General features: G+C 43.0%; 1 protein-coding gene across 3 annotated transcripts in view; it reads left to right on the forward strand.

Annotated features, from left to right (window-relative positions):
* The window catches only part of epb41l5 (erythrocyte membrane protein band 4.1 like 5), a 37112-nt gene extending 35369 nt beyond the window's left edge, over positions 1-1743 (forward strand). For all 3 annotated transcript variants that reach the window (XM_026144395.1, XM_026144396.1, XM_026144397.1), the window contains one exon: positions 131-1743. In XM_026144395.1, coding sequence (XP_026000180.1) covers positions 131-193 — 63 coding nt within the window. In that variant the 3' untranslated portion in view covers positions 194-1743. The remainder of the gene's footprint in view (positions 1-130) is intronic.
* Positions 1744-26048: the final 24305 nt, after the last annotated feature.

The following is a 26048-nucleotide window of genomic DNA, read 5'->3' on the forward strand; positions in this document are numbered from 1 at the left end:
AGACTGCAGCGTGTTCGCATTTTAGCAATTTCTTTCAAACTTACGACTCTTAAAACTGGTTCCTGCGCACAAACGTTTTCTCTTTTCTGAGGCAGTAATTTGACCGTCTCTTCCACTCCTTCGTCCACAGCACTGTGGCTCAGCCGCCAGCCTCAGAGGATGGAGCCAAACCCAGAGGTCTCTTGACCACTGAGCTCTGATGAAGAAACGAGCGGCCGCCATCACGCTCTTCATCTTCCCGCCTGGTTTCCCGCTTCACCCGCTCACCCACCCGCACGCAGGCCGGCCGAGTCTGAAAACGCAAAAGAAGAGGCAGCTTGCAAACCGCCGCGACCACAACCGTAGCTACACAGATCAGCAATATGAAGTACTTTTTTTTTTTTTAATGATCTCATGGCGTCGAGCTTAGTCTTTGTAAGATGGTGTATACAAACATTTTAGCCTCAGTATTAAGAAAACCTTATTTTTAATCTCCTGTTTGTGCACCACGTTAGTAACCTGCCATTACAGAGTCCATCCAGTCACCCAAAGCGCTGTCGGCAGCATCTCTGCCTGCTTTGAGACTCTGGTGGAAGCTCTCGCCCTGGTTCTGAGTTTAAGCACCGGCAGTGCAAACCGCTGGATCTCTGAGCTTTCCTCTGGGAAGCTGCTGAACGACACTAGATGATGGACGCACGAGATATAAGCTTGAAGTGTTCGAATATAAGAGATCACGCAGTGCAGCGCGTTTAAACCCGCTAACGCTACATGATGTAGCCACTGGATCTGGAAACGTCACTGGATTACCTTCAAACACTGGACCTTCAGCTGATTTTTATTTTTTCCCACATTAGATGATGATGATGATGTTTTTAGTTTTTCAGCTGATTTTTTTATTTTATGATCCTGTTCCTGCTCTTTGTAGCTGTCGATGCTTTTAAATGCCCCCCCCACCACCACCACCACCACCACCACCATCATGAGGACTTCCTGTTTTGATTCCGATCACATCTTATAATGTAAATTTGAATCCACACTTTTACCCCACTCTCGTTCCTGCTCACTCATCATTAAACTTTTAGCTCCTGTGATCGCTGGACTGCGTGGTGGGAGATGTGTCCGGGTATCTGACTGGATTGGACTCTCCAACATGTCGTAGCTGTTACTTTGCCTTATGTACATGAATGTGCTCTACGTGTCTGATGGGGAAATGCTGGAGATGCCACTCGCACGTCACCTTTGCTGGAATCGTTTAACCTGTGAAATATCCTGAAAGCTGGTTTTGTATGAGAGCGAGGTGAGGCCTACGTCGGCACCGTGGGAGTTATTAAATATCTTACTTTGACCCTCGAATGGTAGAGTTGTAGTATCTCACTGTTACTGTAACCACCACGTCTGGCCACTCACTCAGGTTGTGGCTCTGTAGTACTTCTCATTATGTCTTCAACAAGGGAAGCCGGCTGTTCTTCGATGTCGTCTTAGCAGCGTTTACGCCTCAGCTCAGTGTCATTGTTCAGATATTACATGTTGTAGCATACAGGTTTAACGTTTTCACTGTAACTGCTTCAGCTGCTGTTGATATGAAGTAGACGTATATTTTTTAAGACTACCTTGGCAGTATAGTTACTACTCTGAGGAGACTTGAGGTGTTTTCTAATTACAGAGGAAGTATTACAGATCAGACTGTGAAGTCTCATTTTTATATAAACTCGTATTTTTCTGGAACACCTGATCATGATTCAGTAAAGTTTTGCCACAGTAGGAGTCGTTGTCTCTCATTCATTTTAAAACTGCGGTGAGTGTAATAATCACATCACACGCTTATGTTCCTTTTGAAATACACTTATTATGTAATTCTTTTCCTACTTTTTACTTTTACTCCCTGCAAGTTTAAACAAATATCTAATTCCTGCACATTACATTTTCAAAACTCGTTACTTTCGCTTTAACGTTGTTGAGCCAAGATCCTCCTGTAAGTTTACTGTTTAAAGAGCTAAAACCTCCAAAGTTTCAGGAGTAATAAGTCATCATAAGAACTAAAAATGAAGAATGTGGGACACTGTTTGTTTGGGATTTTGAGCCCAGTGCACACCTCTGTTATATGTTATAGCCCAGTGTTATATGTTTAAAAGTAACCTAGTCAGTTTTGAAGATTAACAAAGACTAACACTGAGCAGTGCTGATTTTCTAACACTGGAATATTTCTAACATTTTGAGTTATTTTCCAGTGTTAGAAAATCAGCACTGCTCAGTGTTAGTCTTTGTTAATCTTCAAAACTGACTGGGTTACTTTTAAACATATAACACTGTCAAAGTGTTAATTTAACACTCAACAGTGTTAATTTAACACTCAGAGGTGTGCACTCATATAAATACTCTCCAGTGTTAATTTAACGCTGGAGATTTTGCTGTGTACCACTTAAAATTACTTACGTTCACGTGAATTATAATTAATATGTATGTATTCTTTTTGTTTCCTGTAAAAACCCGACTCCCTACCCTCGTATTCTAGTGTACCTACCTTTAAGTATTTGTAGTAAAATATAATTGCGCTGAAATTTCAAATACATTGAAATTGCATGTTATTACAGGGGAATTACGTTTGTACCGACTGTCAAATTAACTATTTAATAAAGTCCACTAGTCAAATGGCAAAGTTGACGTAGGTGAATGAAGCGGTCCGTTTCATAACCAGAGCTGCAACAGCGCCGTCAGTAATGTAGTCCATGTTTTCTACCACTAGATGGCAGACGAGTACCATTGTTACACTCGATGCAGTCCAGCGTTGAGCAGAGCTCCACCTTCCATCACTTCACAGATGGCTTCATGCAGAACTGCAAATATCAAACTCATGAAGTCATTAAAGAGCTGAGCCTGCATTTGAGTCCTCGTCTCTGAGCGTGAACAAGGCAAAAGAAAAAAGACTGCATCCTGGCACATAATGATCTATTTCAGCCAACACGGTCTATCTGAAATGACAGCCATGGCACGCAAAGCACTGACTTTAGCTTATAACACTGAAACCTTTATTTAGTATACTTTAAATCAGGGGTGCCCAATCCCGGTCCTCGAGAGCTACCGTCCTGCAGCTTTTAGATGCATCCCTACTCCAACACAGCTGAATCAAATGAATGGCTTGTTATCAGGCCTTTGCCAAACACGATGGCATGCTGAAGAGGTAATCAAACCATTTGATTCAGCTGTGTTGGAGTAGGGATGCATCTAAAAGCTGTAGGATAGTAGCTCTCGAGGACCGGGATTGGGCACCCCTGCTTTAAATGAAATAACTTGTACCTGTTCATCTACCTATTCATGCAAATATCAAATAGGCCAATTGCAGGGCAGGCTCTCGATGCATTTCAGCATGTAGACATGACCAGGAAGACCTGCTGAACGCCAAACCGAGCATCAGAATAAGGAGGAAAGCTGAATTTGGACGAGGCGTGGTGGTTGCTGGTCTGAGTTTTTCAGAAACTGTGGATCTCTTGGCATTTTTCAACACAACCATCGCTTTAGTTTAGTTTCTAATAAGCACTCATTACAATCAAGGTATGCCAAAGAGGTCGAGTCTTGACAGCCTGGTCTGATGAGTCTCTGCCTTTTCTGCTGAGGGCGTATTTTGTCTTTAAAAGTCGATGTTTTCTCCTTTTTTATCCTCTTTCAGAGTCTTAACACAGGCCAGTAGGTCCAGTAGTAGCAGAGGGTGGACCTGTTGACTGCTCTTTACTACTGTTAACCTCTAGGGCGCAGTGTAGCTCCAACGAAGATCCAGGGAACTCGGTGGTTTTTAATCAACACATGGAGTTATAATTCCATCTGATGTGTAGTAATAAAAATATTTAAAGAATCTGAACAGAGTGATCAGAGACTGAAACTGGGATTCCAGTGGATCTCGCCCCCTGGATATACTCTGCCATGTCTATAAATCACATCTGTGTTCAAGATTAGTGTTTGATTTGCTGTTAATCAGATTTCATATGAGTGATGTCTGTATGAGGAACACAGGAGTCATTTGTGACAGTGTGCTTGTATCAGGAGTGAGCTCCTTTCCCCCCCTAGAAGTAGAAGTCGTCCCTTTTTGATGAAGTGGTGCATCATCTCTCCAGTTGCTTCATTATCAGAAACAAAACATCAACATCCTTCAAGGCACGATAAACAAGCTGCAGCGTGCTTATTCTGGAGCCGTGCTCGGTGGCTTTAGCCAAACATTTAATGCAAAGTAAAATAAAAATGAAAAGTCTTCAGCGAGTGTTAAAATGAAAGCAGAGCCTGCTGATATTTGCGAATAGCCATATTGGTTTACATTGGTGACTGGTCTGGCTGCAGAGCAACACATAGTTGGATCATTATGAAGAGGCAGAGCGGCCTACAGCTCAATAACTCAGCCAGGACTGCTCCCCTCAGCAGATGGGCCGACTTTCCACACCTTCCAAATGAATAATTGATTACGTACACGGACCTTATGCCAGGTCATGATTGCTTAAGCATGCTCAAAGCTCTGGGTTGATTCATGCAGATTTGGCTAACAGCCCGTGCCCTGATGTCACCAAGCAGACATTACATGGCTTCTCTTAAATTTTAATGGTCTTTGAGGCCGGCTATCAGAACTGTTGGGTGAATACCAAATGCATTTAGAAACTCAGCCTTGTTTAGAGTTTGGGTTTTGGTCTGATAAGGATGTGTTAGAGCCAGGTTTAGAGGACATAACTGCATAGTTCTTCACAAAAAATAACCAAAAAAGTAAAATGTCAGGTGTTTGTTATAGTAAGTTATTTGTTATTCACTTCCACAAGAAGAGGTGCTAGAAAGAGGAAGTGATTTGTGACAGAAAGAGGCTCCAAAATGTGACCTGTCACTTTTTTCTTTTAATATCAACACTTTGTGGAAGCTACTTTGGATTTTTATATATTTTAGTTTTCTGATGACCGTTTGAAGACGGAGCAACAACATCTGTTCAAATCTTAAGCTTGATACGAATATCTGACTCATGTCAAAAAAATATGAGTTTTAGATCGAGCATCACGAGTCATGGCGACAAAAACGTCGGCAGTGGCTGACGCGCCGAAAGAAATGAAAACCAAGAGAAACTCGCCATCACGGGTATTTCTCAGACACTTGTAAACCAATGTTGGACAAATTTATGAAACTGTATTTGTCAAAATCTTCACAGAGGACGAGATTTTCAACATTTCATATTATTTTTATTTGTACACAAAAGAATTATGTTTGTGTTTGTATGTGCGCAGATTAACATGTATATCAGGATAATGTTTGTCCCTTTTCCTTTTCTTTTGACTGCATCTCATTAACCAACTGTCTCTCCTGTCATTTACAGCCTGTCCTGTTATTTTGTAAGCCTTTGTCTTAAGCTATTGTTCCTTTGTTAAAAATGTTTAAAAAAAGACTTGAGAAGAAGAACTGTTGATGCTCACAAAGCAGGAGATGGATGTACAAGTTATCACAGAGTTTCCAAGTGTCAAGAACTGGAGTGAGAAGACTCATCAGTCACACAGTGCAAAACAAGCCTGGCACAGGTCGGAGCAAAAGATTTCAAAAACTGGAAAGAAACCTGGACCCCAACAACCCCAAACAACTGCCAATCACTCAAAGAAGCCCAACACTAGAACGCTGCACAGACTGGACTACGAGGCTGCAGACCAAGAAAAACTCCACTTCTGCAGAAGAGACACCTTCAAGCCAGCCTGTAGCATGCTGAGGACAACCTGGAGAAAGATGATGCAGATGACATGAAACCAGAGCTCTTTGGCCACAGAAATGATGCGTATGTTTGGAGAAAGAAGGGCGAGGCATACAGCCCAAAGCCACCGTCCCCACGGTGAAGCACGGTGGTGGCAGTATTATGTGTCTGGACGTCGGAATCCCGACGAGGTGGAAAGAAGACGTGAAGATTTTAAAAGAAAACCTCAAGCAGTCAACAGAAAAATCAGAGTCGGGGTCATCGCGTTGCCTTGCAACATGACAACGACCTCAAGAAACCAAAGTGACCGACTCTCCTGCTACAGAGTCGGTAACGTCCTGACTAGAATCCCACTCAAAATCTGAAGTGAACTGAAGACCAAGGTCCATGCTGGAAACCATCAAATCTGGAGGAGCGCGAGATTCTCCGAAGAAGTCTGAGCCGGGATTCCTCAGGAGACGCATGCGAGACGTGTTGGAAACTACAGCAGTCGACTGCAGCTGTTAGCATCAGTCGACTAATAATTTTGAGCCCTGAAGTTTTTGTGAAATAATTTTGTTTCTGTGTGTAAAGTAAAATTATGTAAGCATCCAAAATAAAACCAGGATTTGGGGGAAAGCTGTAACAAAAATTCCGACTGTTTAACGACACTTGGGAAATACTTTTTATGAAATTTGAAATTGAATTTTCACAGGGGGGCTAATAACTCTGTCCTCATCTGCACATGCTGATGAGCCCCCTGCTTTTTGCCATCTTCTTTCAAGCTAATCCATAAAAGTTTTTGCAACGTCTTGTGTCACGAGACAGGGAGGCCAGCAGCTCAGCCATCGATGGGTGGTTGTGCAAGGTCCGTAGCAATGTTTCTGCTGTCTGTTACATGTAAGATCCAGGTAAGATTTCACAACAGAGTGTTTTCAATGGTGCGGCTCAAAGAGAAACAGGAAAAAGTTTATGGATTCATGGATGGAGTGGCAGCTCTCCACCACTTCATTTAAACTTCCTCTCCAAGCAAACCTGAGTTGTGTCCATAGAGTTTGAGAGAAAAAAGGATGTTTTTCAGAGATGTAAAATCAAATGTTTCTAATCAGACCTGCACCTCACAGGCTTTATTTGTTTTGCAAATTAAAACATACTTTCATTTGCTTGGTGCAATCCAGATGCTGATGAAATGTCCTCTATTCCTGGCCCCACATCTGTCTGCGTGGCGTTCTTTCTTGTGATTGTCAGATCCTGATGAAGTTTCCTGTTTCTGCAGAATAAACTGACCTTGGCGGGGGAAAAAATCCCCGCCGCAAAGATGAGCAAATGGTGGAGCATCTGGACGGGTGGAGAAAGGGAGAACTAAAGATAGTGCTGCTTTTGACTGTGTGTGTTTACGTACATGTTTGATTGGCATCCAGATGTCGGGGAAATTCAACAGTTAATCTCCACGACAGGGAAAAGCCAGAGTGTCTCTGTTACACAGACACAAACGAGACTCAGTCCATCAAAACAATAAAGACCCGTGTTTTGTTTTTTCTGGCAAGCGTGTTTGCAGGAGACGGATTCCTGTGTCGGAGCGTTTTGATAATAAGCTTACACATCTCCGATATCGGAACAGGTTTACATCCTTGGTGTGTGTGTGTGTGTGTGTGTGTCACAGAGTTTGTACATGTCTGGTCAGTGTAGAAAGGTATTCATAGTTAAAGCTCTGAAATGAAAAAGACGTGAGTGAGCAGTAATTGATCCCTAGAGGGCTGCATTGTGCCAGCAAGTGTGTGTGTGTGTGTGTGTGTGTGTGCCAGGTGAGATAGTGATGTGCCAGAGTCAGTAAAAAGCCTCATTATTCACACAAGAAAGGACACACACACGGACAGTCATTTTAATTGGCAATATTCATGTCAGCAGTTTGTCTCTCTTTAGGAAAAGCTTATTATTTATCTGTCATGTGTTGAGTATTGTGTTGTGTCTGCTCGAGTCCAGCAGGCTGGATATCAGTGTGTGTTTGTAGACACGCACCGTGTGTCGTGTCTGTGCGCTTGGATCGTTTCAGGTTTCTGCTACACTGCTTCCAGGAAGGCAAACACCTGATCGGAGCTCGACTTGCGGTGCACTCGTTCTTCCTAAATGTCCACGTTTTACCCCTCAGCTGTAAGAGAAGGCCGATGGGGTGTTATTGTCACGCTGTCGGGCAGCCAGGTGAGCGGCACAGACACCCAACTTTGTGAACGGGGTAAGTTGAGAATGACGTATGAACTCTTTCCTCCATAAAGCCGACATGTGATGACCTCTCCTGAGTTTATTGATGCACAGTGAGGTGTTTAAAGATGTCTGACGACTATTCCAGTGGTTTTTTCCCGTCTTTCCTGTGGGAATGTCTCTTCCTGTTTGGGCTGCCGTTCTCGCACCTGCTCTGTGTTGGTTCGGTAAGTTCATAGTATCTAAAGGCTGGATGCTGCTGCCGTGCCTTCCAGATTGTTCAGGCTAATATGGTGGGAATCAGTCCCTCTTTGATCCCTGTTCATGGTGCTTTTTGTGTGCTTGTTCCCGCCTGCTTCCCATTTCCCTGTTTGAAGTCCCTGTTTTCCTCAGTAATTTTGCAAACACTGCCAGCTGATATCATCCCCTTCACAGGAAATTAATTATCAATAATCCAGTTGCCTGCCTGCCCGCTCTTCACCGCCACTCACCGACCTGCCCGCCGTTTACCCCTCCAGCAGCTGTACGAGAGACAGAAAGACTAAGGCAGCTGAAACTGAGCATACGTTTTGCAGGATCCTGTTGAATTTTGAACTCCATCTCTCTTCCCTTTCAGTGCCTCGGGTTGTGTTCCTGCTGACAGATCGCTCTCTCGAGGCACCTCCCTGCTCTCCGCTAACTCGTGCCTACTTTATAATAAATGCTGTAAAACTGCTGTCGGCTTGTTGAGTCTGATTCCCGAGTCCACGAGCTCAAACCTGACACAGACTCTGTGCCTTAGTCAGATCCTGGGTGGAAGAGCCCATAATGTCACACCTCCACCTCTCTCTGACCTTCTGCACATCACCGCTCTGAGATCTTCCTCCTCTGTGACTCTCGCTGTACCGCCTGCTCGTCTGACCACCGTGAACTTTGAGCCGAGTGGCCCCTTGTCACGTGCTGTCTTAAAGCCAGCCTGTGTCTTGAACATATATAACTAACTATATATTATTGTTTCTAATTATTATTATTAGCAGTTTGCAATCGGTTCTGTTTGTCTGTTAGCAGTCCATTGTCCACAGTTTCAAATTTGGTGTGGTGGTAGATGCCAATAACAGCATCATTTTAGTAAAACTCGGGTCTTTATTGTTGTTCCTGATCCGACTTGGTGGGACGCAGCCTCCTGCTGATGGACCTGATGTAAGAACTCACTGCACTGTAACCAGATTATCAATGTGTTAAAGTGATTTATTGATTTAAAAGAAAACTTTTTTTAAGTCTATATTGTGTTTGTAGCCTGATTAGGGACAAAGGTTGGGCATAATAATAATAAACCTGCTCAGTGTAATAGTGAGACCCTCCAGAACAATGCTGTTCTGCTTAAAGATACCCTGTATTTTCCTCTAAAGAAACTCATTCGCTGCTTTTAATCCATCTGAGACATTAGGAGCAGTGAGCAACCACGGTGAAGCACCCAGGGACCAGCTCTAGTTGTAAGCCACGAGGGCAGAGTGACGGGAGAATTAACCCTGCGAGTGTCTGACGGTGGGAGAAGTCCCAGAGGAAACTCTTGCAGGCACATGGAAAATCTTCAAGCTCCACACAGGAGGGTCTTGTTCTGGCCCAGGCTGTAACCGAGCAGCGTTCCCTGGACCTGAAAACAGAAGGTAAAGCTGAAAACTGCAGTTCACTCAATGATCACTTGGGGCCGGTTCCAAAAGCAAGTCAAGTCTGGGGGGTTTCTTTATAACTCATCTGCTTGGATGATGGCGTTAGGGGCGTGGCTTCTGTCTGATCCTGAAAAACAAACATGAGGCAGCCACAATACCAGGATTTCATCCTAAACTACGGATGATGGCGTCGCCCATCTTCTATGCAGTGCATGGTTGTCTCCAGGACCAGCCAGCTCTGCAATAACGCAGCTAACCACCGAGGACTGTGTTCAGTTTTTATGTAAAGAGACGTTACAGCGAGTCATTTTCCCACCATATCTTGGGAAATTTCTAATTCAGGATATTTTCCACATTTGCTCTTTCTCACATGCACGAAACGGTCTGAGTCAGGCAGTTAGATGTGCTGCATGCACAACGATGCAATCTGATATTATCCGAGCTTCATACTAAGCAGGTGTGTGCATGTCAGAGAACAGCTGATGCTCCATGTGACTGTGTTGGACATTCAGTTCTACTGAGTAAATCCTGGAAATGTTCATGTTTGAGTGCGGCTCAGAGTCCACAGCTGAGCTCAAGCACTGCTTCCCTCTGCAGCTCTGAACCTCTGTAGTGAAATCTCTCTCTCCAAATGTCAGCCCGGTCTTTTGAAACAATCCACGGTGACAAACACAGTGACAGAGATTCCCCGACACATCAGAAGATGCATATGAATGAGACAGCCTCACCCTGCAGAGGAGAGGGCTGCTGTTATCAGTATAGCAGGTTCAGTGGCTGGCCATGGGCAGGGCTGTGACAGGTTGTGTGTGTGTGTGCGCGCAGAGGCAGGATAGAGGGGCTATTGGGCCTATACGGCAAGTGTGTGCTTGAGAGCAGAGACGAATTCTGTGTGTTAAACACAAACAAGAGTCATTGTGAAAGAAAGAAATTGAGTTGTAGGTGTGTGTGTGTCTGTGTGTGGGTGGCTGACGGGCAGACAGCTTGACAGAGCTCATCTGTGGCAGTCACCCTCCTGTGTGTTATCAACAATGCCCAGACGGGTGCTGCCAATCATCCCACATGCCAACGGGACCTCACATCAACCCATCAGCCAGACCACAAAGACACACAAACACACACACGCATGCACAAACACCTGGGTCTGCAGCGTCATCTGCATGCACACACACACACAACAGGCTGCGTGCTCTCGCCCGTCACTCTTAGTTGCTGTCATTACGCCTGTGCACACTGGGAGCAGGTGTCACTCACAAGCAAAGATGAGGGTGGGACACCCCCTCCATGCACAGCCTCTACACACAGACACACAAACATACAGGGCCCTTTACTGACTTACAAATCCACCCATACGTTGTTCTGTGGGCTAATGCCACACTTTCTTCTTCACTGAGACAATTTCAGAACTATATTCGTATGTGGATGCACAACAGGGTGGCAGTAAGAAAAGGCCTGAAGCTGAAGCTGAAGTGTGTGTCAGCGTGCTGGAAACATGTAAAGACTTTGACTGCAGGTACTGTGGCGACTTAAAATTTCTTTTTTATAATATTTGTCACACAGAAAAGTTCTGACGTGGACCCACTCAGGAGCCGGAGGGCAGGTAGTGAAAATAAGGAGTTAAATTTAAAAAATGTACATGGTTACAGAAAGGTTCTGCAATAAGGAAGCAGGTCATCTACAGTGAAATAAGGAAAAGTCCAAAGAGAACGACACAGAAAGCAAACAGGGAGCAGCAGGAGCCAGGAGAGCAAGCGCAGAAACAGGAGGACGGCTCCATGATGCAACAAAGACGAGCCCGCGTGCAGCTCCGCCACGCCACGTTCTGATTTTATTCCATCCTTCTGCTGGCTTCAAAGCAACCTGAGGGCCTGCACCACATCACTTTGCTCTGTGCTCTTCATCCTGCATATTTTTAGCTTCTGAAACTTGTGAAGCTTCTGAAGCTTTCAAAGCACTTATTAGCTTGAGTGGTGGATCAGCTCCAGTGGCCACGGTGCAGGTACCCCGAGTGGGATTCGGGCTATACGGAAGACACTAAATATACACAGAGGGGGGAAGGTAATGAGGGACAGATGACCTCAGTCAGACAACAGGAAGGTAGTAAACCCACTGTAAGCCAAACTGAGGAGCAAACCTTTAACTAAAAATGAGAGAAACTACATGTTACCTGGAGCTGTACAGCTACATGAGAGTGTGCGATGGTGTCGGTTACCCACAATGCCTTAGCTTCCTGAGGAGAAGAGGAGGAACGAGCAGCCAAGTTTGTGCTAGCAGGAGGAATTTAGCATGAGCACAGCCTGACACGCTAACGTGTGCTCCCAGCTAACATCATCAGATTTTACTCACACTGTAGCGCTGTTTAGTGTTCATATGTGTTAAATTATTACCTTTGAAATAGAAAACGTGTGTCGTGCAGGGTGACTGGCCTTTTCACAGTGGAACAGTTAGCATCTCAAACATGGTTGAATATGGGGAAACATGCCAGGTCAGATCTGAAACAGAAAAGATGGAGGCAGCATCTGTGCTCCCACCCACTGGTCAGACCTCTACATCGGAGAGACCAAACAGCCACTTCATAAACGCATGGCACAACATAGACGAGCCACCTCGATGGGACAAGACTCAGCATCTAAAGGTCAAAGGTCACTCTTTGGGGATGCCAATGTTCACATTTTGGACAGAGAGGACAGATGGTTTGAAAGAGGAGTGAAAGAAGACATCTATGTCCACTGTGAGCGACCATCTTTGAACAGAGTGGGTGGGTGAAGCTGCGTGGGTCCAGCCTCCGTGTCTTCACCCACGCCTGGTCCAGCCTCCGCCTCTGCCTCGGCTTCACCTGGTCCAGTCATGACACTATGACTATCATGCACAGTCAACGAGTTTAGAGAGAGTTCAAAGTTTAGCTTTTACTTGCTGTAAATCTTCAATCTTACTGAAGTCTGCTTGTTTAAAATACAATTAAGCCAAACTTCAGATTGTCCATTCATAAAGTGTATTGTTCTTTAGTGTATTAGATTAATTACCGACTCTTTTTGTTTAACTCAGTGATAAAAGCAGCAGTAAGAAAAACTTTGAAATGAATTGCCAGTTGTTGTTTTTATTCACGTGCTATTTGATGGAGGCGTTGTCCAAAAGTACTGAATAAAAAGTCCTTTTTATTTATGTTTATTTGCACATCTCAGCTAAATGCCACCAAGTTATTACAATGACGGGAGATAAATCTTTTTTTATGCTTGAATTTGTCGCTCATTGTACTTGGTAATGATATGATTCATAATATTTACCCTTAATTAAGTCTTTAAGTCTTTAATCAGGTGGAATACTACTGCAGATTGACGCCTTCATTCCAGTTTGTTGGCATTTAGCAAACCCCTTTTCATTCGATGAAAGCGTTCATCCACCGAGTCCATTGTGATGTGTTTGTATTGTGTTTTGATTCTTTATATTGTTGGGCTATTTATTCGCCAGCACTTCCTCCAAATCCGTCAGCATCCCTTGTGGTTTGCCGTATCCTAATTGCCACAAACGCATCTGTCACACCAAACAACGTTTCCATAACAACCATTATTGAGATAGGCAACCGCAGCCTTTGTAGAGTGTCAGCTAACTCAGAAGGGAACGATGCACACGGACACACATACTGTCCACGCAAACGCCGCAAACACACACTCATAAATATTTCAGTGACGGCATCGGTCACATTTGCTTAACTTAAGATGTTATTATTCCACCGATTCAAACAGAAAATAATGATCACTCACTCATTACCATGTCTATTTCCATCGCTCTTCTTCTTCTTCCTCCTCACTCTCTCACACATGCTGTCTGGATAGAGTATCAGGCCTCTATTCAAGGTAATTAGCGAACTGTAATTCTGTCACTCAGGGTCTCTCTCCATCTGTGTGGCTGTGCCATAGAGATAACATCTGCTGAGACGACTGCATGATGCTGTATTCGTTTTGTTTGTCTCTGTTTTATATTGAAAGAAAAATAATGCCAATGAAGAAACAAGGCTTTAGGGTTCAAGTGCAGCAACAGCTCAGTGACGGAGCTCAGAGAACGTCAGCAGTTCAAATAAAGCACAGGAGAATCAACGTCGTAGCATGAAGGGAGCTTAACCTACACCACCTAACCCAAAGAAGCTCAATTCTGTCTTGAGTTGGTTTAAAATGGCTTCAAATTTTTAATTTAATATGAATATCTCATCATCATGTGGCAGGGATCCTATGGTTTTTGACAGGCTTACCTTGGATCAGTGGTTCAGGCTGGTGGGTGGGATATGTTCTTTGGTTTCATCTGATCACAGAGCTCCAGTCATCTCAGACATGACAATGAGTTCACTGTACTCAAACGTCCTCCAGGTCACCAGATCTCAGTCCGGCAGAGCACCATTGGGATGCAGTGGAACGGAGATTAGCATCGTCGATGTGCAGCCAACAACTCATCAGCAGCTGTGTGATGCTCCATCTCAACATGAAACATGAAACACGGAATGAAGCTCTGTGTAAGAGCAAGGTGTACCTAATAAAGTGCAGCCAAAGTTAGAAGGAGAGCTGGTGAAAGAGCACAACTGACCAGTCCTTCTTATGCACCATCATTAAGACAGAGGTAGATCTGACAATCACACTTTAATGTATTCATCTTGGGTGGAGGGGCTCTCGGGAGCAAGTGGAGAGCCAGTAAGTAGGCTTTGCTAATATGAGGTCAACAAGCAGACAACGAGGTCTAACAGCTCACTTTTCTCAGGATTATGTTGCTACACAAATGCCTACAGAACGCTGAAATGGCTTTGAAACTGCTTACCGCCAGCAGGAAAAACATAAACTGGGGAATAAATTTCCCTCTGCTCAGAATCTGTATCTCTTATTGATGATCGTCAGGGAAAACCAAAGGATTTAGACGGTCTATAAAAACAGCAGAGCCTCTCACTATCCCCAGAGAAATGACTGGTCAGGAGGCAATGGTTCTCAAACATCTGTTTTCTGGAACATGGGCTGCTTAGAGAAATTAGAGATGCAGCATAAATAATGAAGACAACAGACCTCAGAAGAAAACTCTCCTGTAGTTGAACCTTACTGTACGTATATCCTTGATACTCATCCTGCTCTGACTTTATAATGATCCTCATTTATAAAATGGACATAATGAACAATAAGACTTCCACCTAGAACTAAGCCCACAGGTGCAACAGTGAGAGAGTTGTTGTCTTTTTGCCACCAGAGAAGGCGCCCCCTGTAGGCCATTCTAAACAGTGCAGACTGACTTTAATTTTAAGACCCAAAGGTTTCAACATTTTTTACAGTCTGTCGTCAGAAATGATGAGAATCTTCATCGGTCTGACCACTAAGCACTGGTAACCTTTTATTCGTGGCACTGTGAACAGGAGCGAACATTTTCACCTTAAAGTTGATGTTAGAAGCAAGAAAAATGGGAAAGTGTAAGAATTTGAACAAGTCTGACAAAGGGCCAAACTGTGACAACGATTTGGGCAGAGCACCTTCAGATTTGCAGCTCTTCTGGGGCGTTCCTGCCCTGCAGGGGTCAGCATCCATCAAAAGTGGTCCAAGGAATGAACTATGGTGTACAGGGATGATCTGATATCGTCGTGTTGGTGTTGTTCCCACATCATCATAATAAATGTTGTTCCAGGTGCACATTGCAAGTGACCAATCACATTGTTGTGACGTAATACTTTTGCAAGCCAAGTGATTTGTTCATTTATGAATGTTGCAAGGACAATATGTATAATGCTTACCGTTTATTAAAGAACAGCATCCTGGAATGCAAAGAATTCAAATTGCTGGATCGGCGGACAGAGGCGATTTCTCGCAAGTTAAGTAGATTTTTTTTACGGCGTTTTTTTCCGAAGTCGCAAAAGTATGACGTCACAACAATGTGATTGGTCACTTGCAATGTTGAACCTGGAACAACAGTTATTATGATGATGTGGGAACAAAACCAACACGACGATATCAAGATTGTGCGGTGTACAGGGTCATTGGGCCGCCAAGACTCACTGATGAGCGAAAGCCGGCCCATATGGTCCAATCCAACAGACGAGATGCTGTAGCTTAAATTGCTGAAAAAGTTCATGCTGGTCCTGGTAGAAAGGTCTCAGAATACACAGAGGGTCACAGTCTGTTGTGTTTCGCCAAAGGCACCAACTACAGACACGTGAGCATCAGAACTGGACCACAGAAGAAGTCTGAAGAAGTCTTAGTCTGATGAATCCCGCTTCCTTTTACATCATGTGGATGGCAGGGTTCGGGTGGGTGGGTCCGTTGCTTACCTGGGGGAACACCTGATACCAGGATGCACCATGTAAAAAAGGCGAGCTGGTAAAGGAAGTGTGATGGTTTGGGTGATGTTCTGCTGGGAAACCTGGTGCTGCATCCACGTGGGGATGTTACTTTGACACATACCATCTACTTAAGCATTGTTGCAGACCAGATATATACTTTCATGGAAACAGAACTCCCCGATGGCTGTGGCCTCTTTCCGCAGGATAATGCAGCCTGCAACAAATCAGAAATGGTTCAGGAATGATTTGAGAAGTTGACTTGGCCTCCATATTCTCCAGATCTCAATCTAATCAGGCATCTGTGGGTCTGATCCATGGAGGCCTCACCTCCGTGGACTGTTGTTAACATCTTGGTGCAGATACAGCACAGCTTCAAGGGTCTAGTGGAGTCCATGCCTCAATGGGTCAGGGCTGTTTTGGCAGCAAAAGTGGGACCAACACAGTTTTAGGCAGGTGATCATAAAGTATATGTTGACTGAGAAAGCACAGTGTATTCAGGGTCCTGCAGCTCTGTGAAACACTGACCTTGAGAGAAAGAGAGGAACACAAAGTCGAGGCAGGAAATGGAAGATCGTTCAGAAAAGCAAAGAACCAATCATCCGTACTGTGCAGACATGCACGCTGGCAACATATTTGCAAAACATTTCTGTTATTTGAAAAAGCTCAGAGGCTTTCATAGAACAGCAGAGAGTAGAGCAGAGGCTATTACTCATTAGATCGCTGGAGAGAGCTACAGACAGATGTGGGATGATTCAGTCTGAACTTTGGTTTATTGCCATTTCGCTCTGTCTCTACTCACGAAATAGAAGCGCTGCGCTTTGATGGTTCAGCACAGAACAGGAAGTTGAAATGTGGAGTTTGCTTGTTTTTTGAACACGGTGTTGTTGTCCTTGTCATGCGTTTGTCTTTGTGTTCAGGTGCCCCAGTTAAAACTCAGCGCTTTGTTCCTCAAACTAGTGCGAGCCTTCAAGTCTCATAACAACGCCTGCACACACACAAATTTGACAAATGCAAATATGCATGCACAGCACTAGTCAGGGATTTCAGGGTTACTTGATTCACCAAAGGCAATAGGCATGGTGAAGAAATGCACTCCCTTGAATAAGATTTCAAACTGAGCTTATGTTGGGAGTCTGTGCATTTTGAATAATTATTCTGTTTTCTAAAGAACGGGCAACCTTGTCTTAACATGAGAGCGATGGATTGTTTTGCATTAATTAAAATACCGATGCTCTGATTGACAGTAGAGAACATCATGCACAAGATAACGTGTTGCAGGGCAACCACAGCCCTCTGACCCCATGATAATCGGGATAAAGTGCAGTTTAAATGTTCGCACTGTGCTGCGTCACTGTTTCAGTCTCCCATGTCACGATGCTTCTTTCATCAGTCGCCTGCGCCGGCTGTCAGTTGCAGCACAATAAAGAAAAATAAAACAAAAACACAAAGATAAACAAGGTTTCTGTTGGTTGCAGACATTTTCATTTACATGAACTGTGACTGTGATGGGCCAGCCGTAAAACAGGAACACTGAAATTGTCAAAAGTGAGTAATCTTTTTAATTTAGTCAGTGTGTGTGTAATGGCGAGGAACACACTGAATAGGGCAGAATCAGTGGAATGAATAAAAATGATTATCTTATTAGAGAAAAAAGGCAATGTAAGGGAAATCACTACGTTTCCAGTACTCCGACATAATGATGTATATTTTCAGTGACATTCAAAGCTGTTACGATTGCATACACGTACATGTATACATGCATAATAGAGCATCATTTGTTGCTGTGGAAATAAGTAACGGCGCCGGCTGTGTTTGAAAAATCTGCATCGCACACATTGCATCAAAGAAAAACTATTACAATGAGACACAGCGCAGCATCTATGTCAATAAAATGAATCTAGCCTCGCTCGCGTTTGTTTCATCTTTCCACAAAATCGAATCATAAATAGTTAAGACAGATGTTCACTGAAGTTCGGAGTAAAACAGACAATAGGCAAGTTTTCTCTTTTAACTTATTATGAAATAGATGTCAACTGCGCAGTGCAGAGGCGGTGGAATAATGATGTTATCAGTGTTTAAGTCGGTTTGCCTTCACTAATAATAACACTTTTTTGTTTTTCCCGGGAGCTGAAGTTGTCGGAAGTGAAACAGCTGGAAATGCTGTGGAAACTCTAAGAATGTGGGTCCCACTGTTAGACAAGCAAAGGTGACAGAGACCAGCAGCAAAACCTAAAAGTAAAGCTTGAGTATTGGAGGCTGTGTAGGAGGACCAAGTAGACATCTTAGTCAGGTTTTGCTATAAACTCAGCTAGTCAGTTAGCTTCAGATATAGATTAAAAACTCTGATTCTTACATCTGCCCGAAATACAATCAGGATCTAAGTATAAGACCAGTGGCTTTATTGCACCTGTCCATTAGTCCAAATACTATTTTCTAACCAAATACCTGCAAATATAATGGCTCCTAAGTTTTAGCTGTTTTCGTTATAGCTAATATGCTAATATGCTAAACCAAGAGGTTGTACGGTCTTAAACTTTTTACCCAGTTTTTGTTTGCATTACCCTGTAATGTCTGTTAAAAACCAAATACCTTTGTACTGTGTTTACAATAATATTGATTATATATTCCCTGAAAAACCAAAACAGTGTTAGCTTGTTAGCATGAAACTTCATCCATCTAGCTAAAACACCATGTAATGTCTAATACATGAAAATTCTCCTGAAAATCTTTGGAAAGTCAACAAAAATTTAGCACACAGTTTACCAAGCTGTCGAGGTCATGCGAGAAGAAAAGTGGCAGAAAAGATTAAATTTTTAGCTCACATTTATTTTATTTTATTTTATTTTTTTCAGTACAAATAGACATGACAAACTTTTTTGTTAACAGGTAAATCATAGCATCAGGTTGTACAATCGTGAAAAATCTTTGCAGTCCTGTGGAAAAAGTGCACCCCGTGATTTAAGATAAGATAAGATGACCTTTATTAGTCCCACAGGTGGGAAATTTGTTTTGTTACAGCAAAAGTGCAAAGTTATGTAGCAGAAATTAGAAAACACTGGAATGCAATAAAATAAAATACTATATACAATAGAATAAAATAGAAATACAAATACTATATACAACTGAGTAGGAAAATTTAGCAGCAGAATCCTGAAGGAATTATTTTCTGTAGGACTACATCAGTCTCTCACATTTGCCATTTGCTCCAGACTAGCAAACCGCCAGGACTTCTGCTTTCATAGACGTGGTCACACTTGCTGATAATCAGCTAATCAAGTGATTAGCGATACCTGGCTGACACTTTTATTCCTATGGAAGCAGTAAGGGAGCACATAGTTTTTCACATGACTGTGAAGTTATGCAGAAAAGCTTTTATTAGCAGTAACATTTATCAGAGAGGTGTTTATGCTTTGTGTTGTTTCCACAGTTTGACTTTACAGCACACAAACAAATCAAAGTCTGAAAAGCTGTTACCCAACTCAGGAAACGGGACCATCTGAGGACCACGTGAAAGCCAAGTGAGCCTCACAAAGCAGCTAGCATCACTGTTTTGCTTTCTTGTCTCTTTTTCTGTTTCACAACTGCACCGTTACACAAATCTCTTACCTCGTGTACTTTATTCTTTATTCATGGCAGTAAAATTGAATTTAAGGGTCCATTTTAGTTGTTTTTGTGATGCCCAAGTCTGTACAATTGTGCCTTTAAGAGACTGATATCAGATTTGCAAGTGCTTCACCAAAACCTCCTCCTACCTCTCTGCCCAAACACATGTCATTCACATATTCATGAGGTCAGGGCTGTGCTCTGTGGCAAACTGAGCAGATTTGAGAATAATATCAATTCTCCATGGGAAACTAATGAGTGGTGGACATCCCCACTGGTCACAGGGGGACACAATCCATTCCTTCACACTGTGGGCGCCTGTTGGAGTCTGTGCTGTCCCTCTCTGTCTTTGGAGCTTTTAGCTCCGTGCTCTGCCATATGGCCACTCTGTCAGACCATTCCAGGAATATTTAGGAGAGCCCCGACTCTCTGTGCCCAGACGTGGTCCACTCATGCTAGGCCAAGACAGAGTGACAGCGAGCCCCCTGGATGGGAGGAAAGGGGGGAGGGTGGAAACAGAAAAACTGCTGTATAAAGGAAAGGAAGAAATAGTACTTGGAGGGATGAGAAATGGATATTATAGACTGAACAAAACAGATCCCTGCATTATCTTTGAAGCCATTAAAAGAAAAATCAAACGGAAGGAGAGGGAGGAAACGGAGACGTAAAAGGCTCCAATAGCAGAGACGCAAACGCTGTCGGGAGAAGAGACAGATTGAGGAAGACGCACAAAAGAAAAAGAACTATTCATCTGCAAAAAAGGAGAGAGAGGAAGAGGACGAGGGTGAGATCTGGCAAAGTGAGAAGAAAGAGAAATGATGAGAGAGGAGAGAGAAAAGGAGTAAAAGGGAGGAAATGGAGTGAGAGAAAGTGAAGAGGCCAGGTGCAGCGTCAGAGCAGATGGAGAGAAGGAGGAGAGGGAGGGAGAGAAAGAGTGATGGCAGAGAGGGAAACACAGAGCGGAGAAGTTAATGTCTCGACCGTTGTGTGATGGGGCGTGTCTGTTCCAATGCCAGGACGCTTTTCTATAAACTCATTTAAAGACCCTGTTTTGGGTTTTTCCTGCCTCCTCTCCGCCTCCCCCCGCCCGGTCTTCTCTCTCTGTTTCTTCCCCTCCTGCTCAGCCTCCCTTTCTTCGGTCGGTCATAAAAGCACTCTGAACCATTTACCACAATTCAACTTTAGATTTAACTTGATTTAAAAACAAGCTACTGAAAAGGAAAAGATTTGGCGGATTTTCAAGTTTAATGTTTTGGCTAAAGTGTGTTTCTATTTTGATTGGAAAACTGATAACTGATCCTATCAGTGTGGTGAACGTGAGGCTAGAGGCGAAACCTGCCTACCAGCACGCCTCAGGCTCTCTGATTATTTACTTTATTACTTGGTGTAGGCAGTAACTGCCTAACTTCCTGACTCCTCTCCCTGTTTGTTATATGTGTAAGCTGTTATTATGTCTTATAGTCAACATGTTAATGTGGAAACTTCACATGCACAACCACACCACCTGCCTCCTAACGCAGACTCATTTTTAGCTCTTTTAGTTCAGTGACAGCCTGGTGTCCTCTCAGGAGATTTCACAGAACATACGATTGTTTCGTTGGAAGACTCGTGAGTTTATCCGTCTGCTCGTAAAACTGCAGCGAATCTGGTTTTTTTTTTTTTCCAACGTGTGAAGAGTTAAGCTAGCTTTCCCGCATCACATATTTACTTTATATTCAGAGGATGCTACGTTCAGTGACACATGGGTACATAAGGTTTTTGAATAATGACCCATTTTCAGGATCTCAAAAGTAATTGGACAAACAAATGTAATTTTAAATATAAGGATTGTTTCTAGTACTTGGATGAAGATCCTTTGTGGTGAATGGGCTGTGTTTCCGCCCTTGAGATGATCTCTGGGCTTTTATTGCAGCCACCTTCCTGCTCCTTTTGCTAGCAGTCACATCAGTAAACACCTGCAGCCTGGTTCAAACACTCCACCATGTCATGATTAAATGTTTTGAAAGTTTTAATCAAAGCAAGAATTCTGCGATCATCTGCTTCAGTTGTCTTCTTTGGTCTACTTTTGTAAAACCCCTTGAATGAAACCTGGAAGTCTGCACTTCAGCCACATGTTGTTCGTCTCATTTAAAATCCACTGTGGTGCTTTACAGAGGTCAAATAAAAAAAAAAACCTCAACTCTTAAAACAGGTCCAAAGATTTAAATTAAATCTATGAGTTGTTTTTGTAAAGTTCGCATATTATGGATATGTTAACAGTTTTGGTCCACATTGCGTGAGTATTAATGGATAAATATATAATAAGTCCCGTGGCTTTTTTGACCTGCATGCAACTGAACCTTTTCATTGGTTAAATCCCACAGTCCTTCTTTCCTCTCAGCCAAACAAGCAGCTTAATCTTGACACTAATCCTAACCTAAACCTGATTCTAACACTAAAACCAAATGTTAAATCCTGTTAAATCCTGAAAAAGCAGTCTAACTGTGAGCACCTCCATCTTTGGCTTCACAGTAAAAGTCCCCATGGATACAAGTGCATTCAATCCCCACTGTGACATAATAATAGGAACACGCACACACACATCTGTCCGACGTCCTGGAGACGCTTTGCCAGCGCAGAAAGCATTGTGAAAATAGCATGAACAATCTCTCTTCTTTTCTGTCACAGGGTCACTGGAGCAGCGCAGACATAAACATAATAATCCCTTTGAGCGCCATGGGGGGACGAGATGCCCATATTAGGAAGCGAGGAGAAAGGGAGGCGTGGCGAGCCCTACAGGGCCACGATGGGGAACTTGACATGGCGGAACGGGTGAATTATATTGGAAACCCTGAGAACAGTTCAGCATCCAGACTGCTGGAGTGGGATGACTGTCTGTCTGAGGCTGGCATACTCCCCCCCACACACACACACACACACACACACACACACACACACACACACACACAATATGCTTGTCTGTCCTCTTTCCGTTTCCCCGTCTTCATGCCTCTGTCCTTCATGCCTGTTCTTTTTAAAACGCTGATTTTTTTAATCCCATCTGTCATCCACGCCAACTTTAGCTTCCTTTATTCTTTTATTTGTGACTTCTCTTCCTCCTGTCCTCCCACTGCTTAAACCTTGGTGTTTCACACCTGTTAGTTTTCTGTGTAACCTCCAGTGTTTTCCACCAACGTCGGCTAAAAACACCCCCTGATCCTGCAGCACACACTTGGCTTTCCACGTGTTGCGTGAAATCACCTAGTGCTGGCTAACATCAGCTAAGAAATCCAAAAATCCAAACAGTTTGCCGAAGAGCATTTTACCCACACCGTATTCTTTTTCTTACTTCCTACCACCAGCTGGTCCCAGTGAAAATGCCGGGGATTTTGTGAAATGCCAGCATGTACCTATTCCTGTTTTCTGTGCCATGAAAGTTTAAGGAATTGGTTTCAATCGTCTCTTGTTTTTTTTTTACCTTTGCAGCTGTAACACCTGTGTCCAAGTCCCCATGAAAGAGCATGTTTTAGTGATACTTGGGCATTGCTCAGTGTCCTTGCAGACTGATAGAAACGTGAAATTTCTCTTCTTGTTATTTTAGTCCACACACGACTATCAGTCTCAGAAAAGATCCCTCCTTCTTTTTCAGTCTTAAAACTGAAGTTTGATGGTTTACAGATTGTGACAGCTTTTAAGGAACATTTGGTGCATCCATATTTTGGTATATTCATACTTTAAAAAAACACACACACATTTGTTTATTGGTTTTAACAGGTTTTACATAAAACACAGTGAACATAAGATAAAATAATGACAAAAGACATAATAATAGAAACAAAAATAGTGCAAACCATAACAGAAGGGGAGGGAAGGGCAGACAGACATCAAATTAGCACTTCAAGCCGTTAAGTCCACAGTGTGTACGTTGCAGTTCTCCCAAAAGTTGGAGAATTTTGACCATGTGGCCCAAAACTTGTCCAGTTGGTTTCTTAATACATAAGTTATTTTCTCCAGAGTTAGTATAGACGTCAGTCCATTAAGCCACATATTTTTTTGATCTTTCCAACACTTAGCAAGACATTGCTTGGCTTCCAAAAGTCCGATCGTTAACAGAGCTCTGATGTTTGCAGCAGGTCAAAATTGTTCGGATATATATTTAAAATACATATTTTGGGATCAAGTGGAATCACATCAGCAATGATTTGGCTTAACAGATTTATTACCTTTTCCCAAAAGACTTTCACTCCCATATAAGATAAGATAAGATAAGATAAGATAAGATAAGATAAGATAAGATAAGATAAGATAAGATAGAACTTTATTAATCCCTCGGGTGGGTTCCTCTGGGAAATTCGGTGCAGTGAAACAAAGAGCCCCTATCTATTCATACTTTTTAGTCAAATAAATGCCAAAGAAACGCGATCAACACACCATCCCAACATGCTGGCCAATGGTGATTTCATCTATTAGATGACTGGAAAAACTCTCAAAGGAAAAAAGAAATATCTGAATAAATATGAGGCTTGTAAATGTAAATGTGATCTAAATGTATTCCCAGTATCAGTGTGTGAATCTGCAACAAGAAGGGATTGGAGTGATTTTTCTCTGCGCTTGTCTGAAATCTTTTGCACTTTACTAATACTTTACCTGCAGAGCCATACTCTGCACTTTACAAGCAACTGTGAACAAACCGAGTGCATCACAGCGAGCAGCTATCCGACAGTTTGTCTACACGAAGCCAGTTTCAGGAACTGAAGAAAGACTCGGTTTGTGTGTTCGTCTCACGTAAACGCTCTTTAAGTTCCTGAAAACTGATTTTCAGAAGCTCCACTTTTGTGTTTAAGGAAGGAAGACGAAATTCTGGCTTGCAGCTAAAGGTTTTGTGCCTTTATCTCTTTTTGATGAAGGTGCTATTATATCGCCACCAGCGATGGTGATTGATAAGAAAAAAGAAACCTAAACCTAAAAAGACCAAACTCACTTTGAGGGTGGGCTTCATACGACATATATATTAGTTACACACAGAGAAGTTTACACATCGAGCAAATACATCTTAATCAAAGATGGAGCGTAACGGTCATCAGGGTAATTCAGGACAGCAGTCATTCTGTACATGCTTAATGTTTGTAACCTCTGAGCTGTCGTAGGAGGGTTAGGCCTCATTTCAGTTCATGCTGATTATTTTTCTTGTGCTTGTCAACAAAGTATGTTAAACATGTAAAATATAATATAAATAATTGTTCTGTTTGTTCCAGAAGGAACAACATTTTCACTTTATTCAGTAACTGGAGAGATTTCCTACCAAGTGTTCTTTAATGTGAAGAACTAGAAATGTGTGACCTGTTGAAGACTTATTATCTGCTGCTCCTCCACTTTTCTCTGTACTCTGAGTTAATGCAAGCTGTATTGGCCTCTGCTCTGCGCCTCAGTGGTGTATCTTCAGTCTGTGACGGGCCTGATTGAATCACTGCAGTTGTTTTTTTAGCTGTAAAAACTGAGGATTGCATCTACGAGTGACATTTGTTCATTTGGATGAGCCAAAAACTGTTTAACCATCTGGCAGCAACCAAATACAGGATGTTGTGGATACAAAAAACGAACTTTATTACTAACAACATGTAAACAGAAAGCACCGCACAAGAGAATTGGGTAATCCAGCACAAAGAGCTAAACGAAAATGAGGTGTAAGGAAACAAACGAGCAGGGAATGAAACGAAGAGCTAGACAAGCTGCGGTAAACAAGCAGATAATCTGACAAATGGCAAGAGCAGATTTTATTTTATTTTTTTAAATCTCCCTTTTACCTGCTAACGCGTGGTGTCTGTGCAGGCTCATCAATAGAGGGCGCTGCCCCAGTGAAAACACTGCGAGGAAAAAAATCCTTAAATTACGTACGAATGATATCATTATGTATCCTTGTGTGGATGCCGGCCAACTTCGATCTGTGGACAGACCGTAGGTTTTTCAGTCACGAGGGTCTGACGCCGAGTTTCAACTGGAGCTCAGAATTCAGCCCTCGGGATGCAATTTTGTGCGTCCCTGACCAATCAGCTTAGATTACCTGCCTCATTTAGGATTTTGATTGGACAGTTTGACACCATTCACCCGTCGTCCCAGCACTCATTCGTTAGCTCACTCGTGACTGAGGATGCTGACTTCAAGTACTGCTGCAACAGTAAAGTTAAACTCAGTGGCTTATTTACAACAAGGTAATCGGTTGAAGAAAAAAGAATTACAGAGCTTGGATCCAACAGTCCACGGATCGTGGGACAGCATATGCACGGACCTTCTCTAGCACGATATACGACAAGCAGAGATGGCTAACTGGATGTGGGGTGAGCAATGCCTTTGTCTGCTGTTCCCCCACCCCCAGATTTTTACCACCAGCCGTCAATGTTTAAAATGTGTGCGATGTTCAAGCTTGGGTTCTCTGACAATGGCGGTGTCCAAATTCATGGGATGCATCCTCCTGAGGCCGCATTTGTAGACTGATTACTTCACAGTGACATGCCGAAGGCTGTCCAAATTCATAGACTCCTCCGAATGCAGCCGACAAATGCGTCCTCTTTTTCCCCGAATTTGAAGGATGGGTCGGGCAATGTTGCCGCTGATTTTTCATGTGTCTGAGCGAACACACAAACTCCCTGAGCGGTCCCTCGGACCA

This window comes from Astatotilapia calliptera, chromosome 16 (genome assembly GCF_900246225.1).
Source record: "Astatotilapia calliptera chromosome 16, fAstCal1.2, whole genome shotgun sequence".
Classification (NCBI taxonomy): Eukaryota; Metazoa; Chordata; class Actinopteri; order Cichliformes; family Cichlidae; genus Astatotilapia; species Astatotilapia calliptera.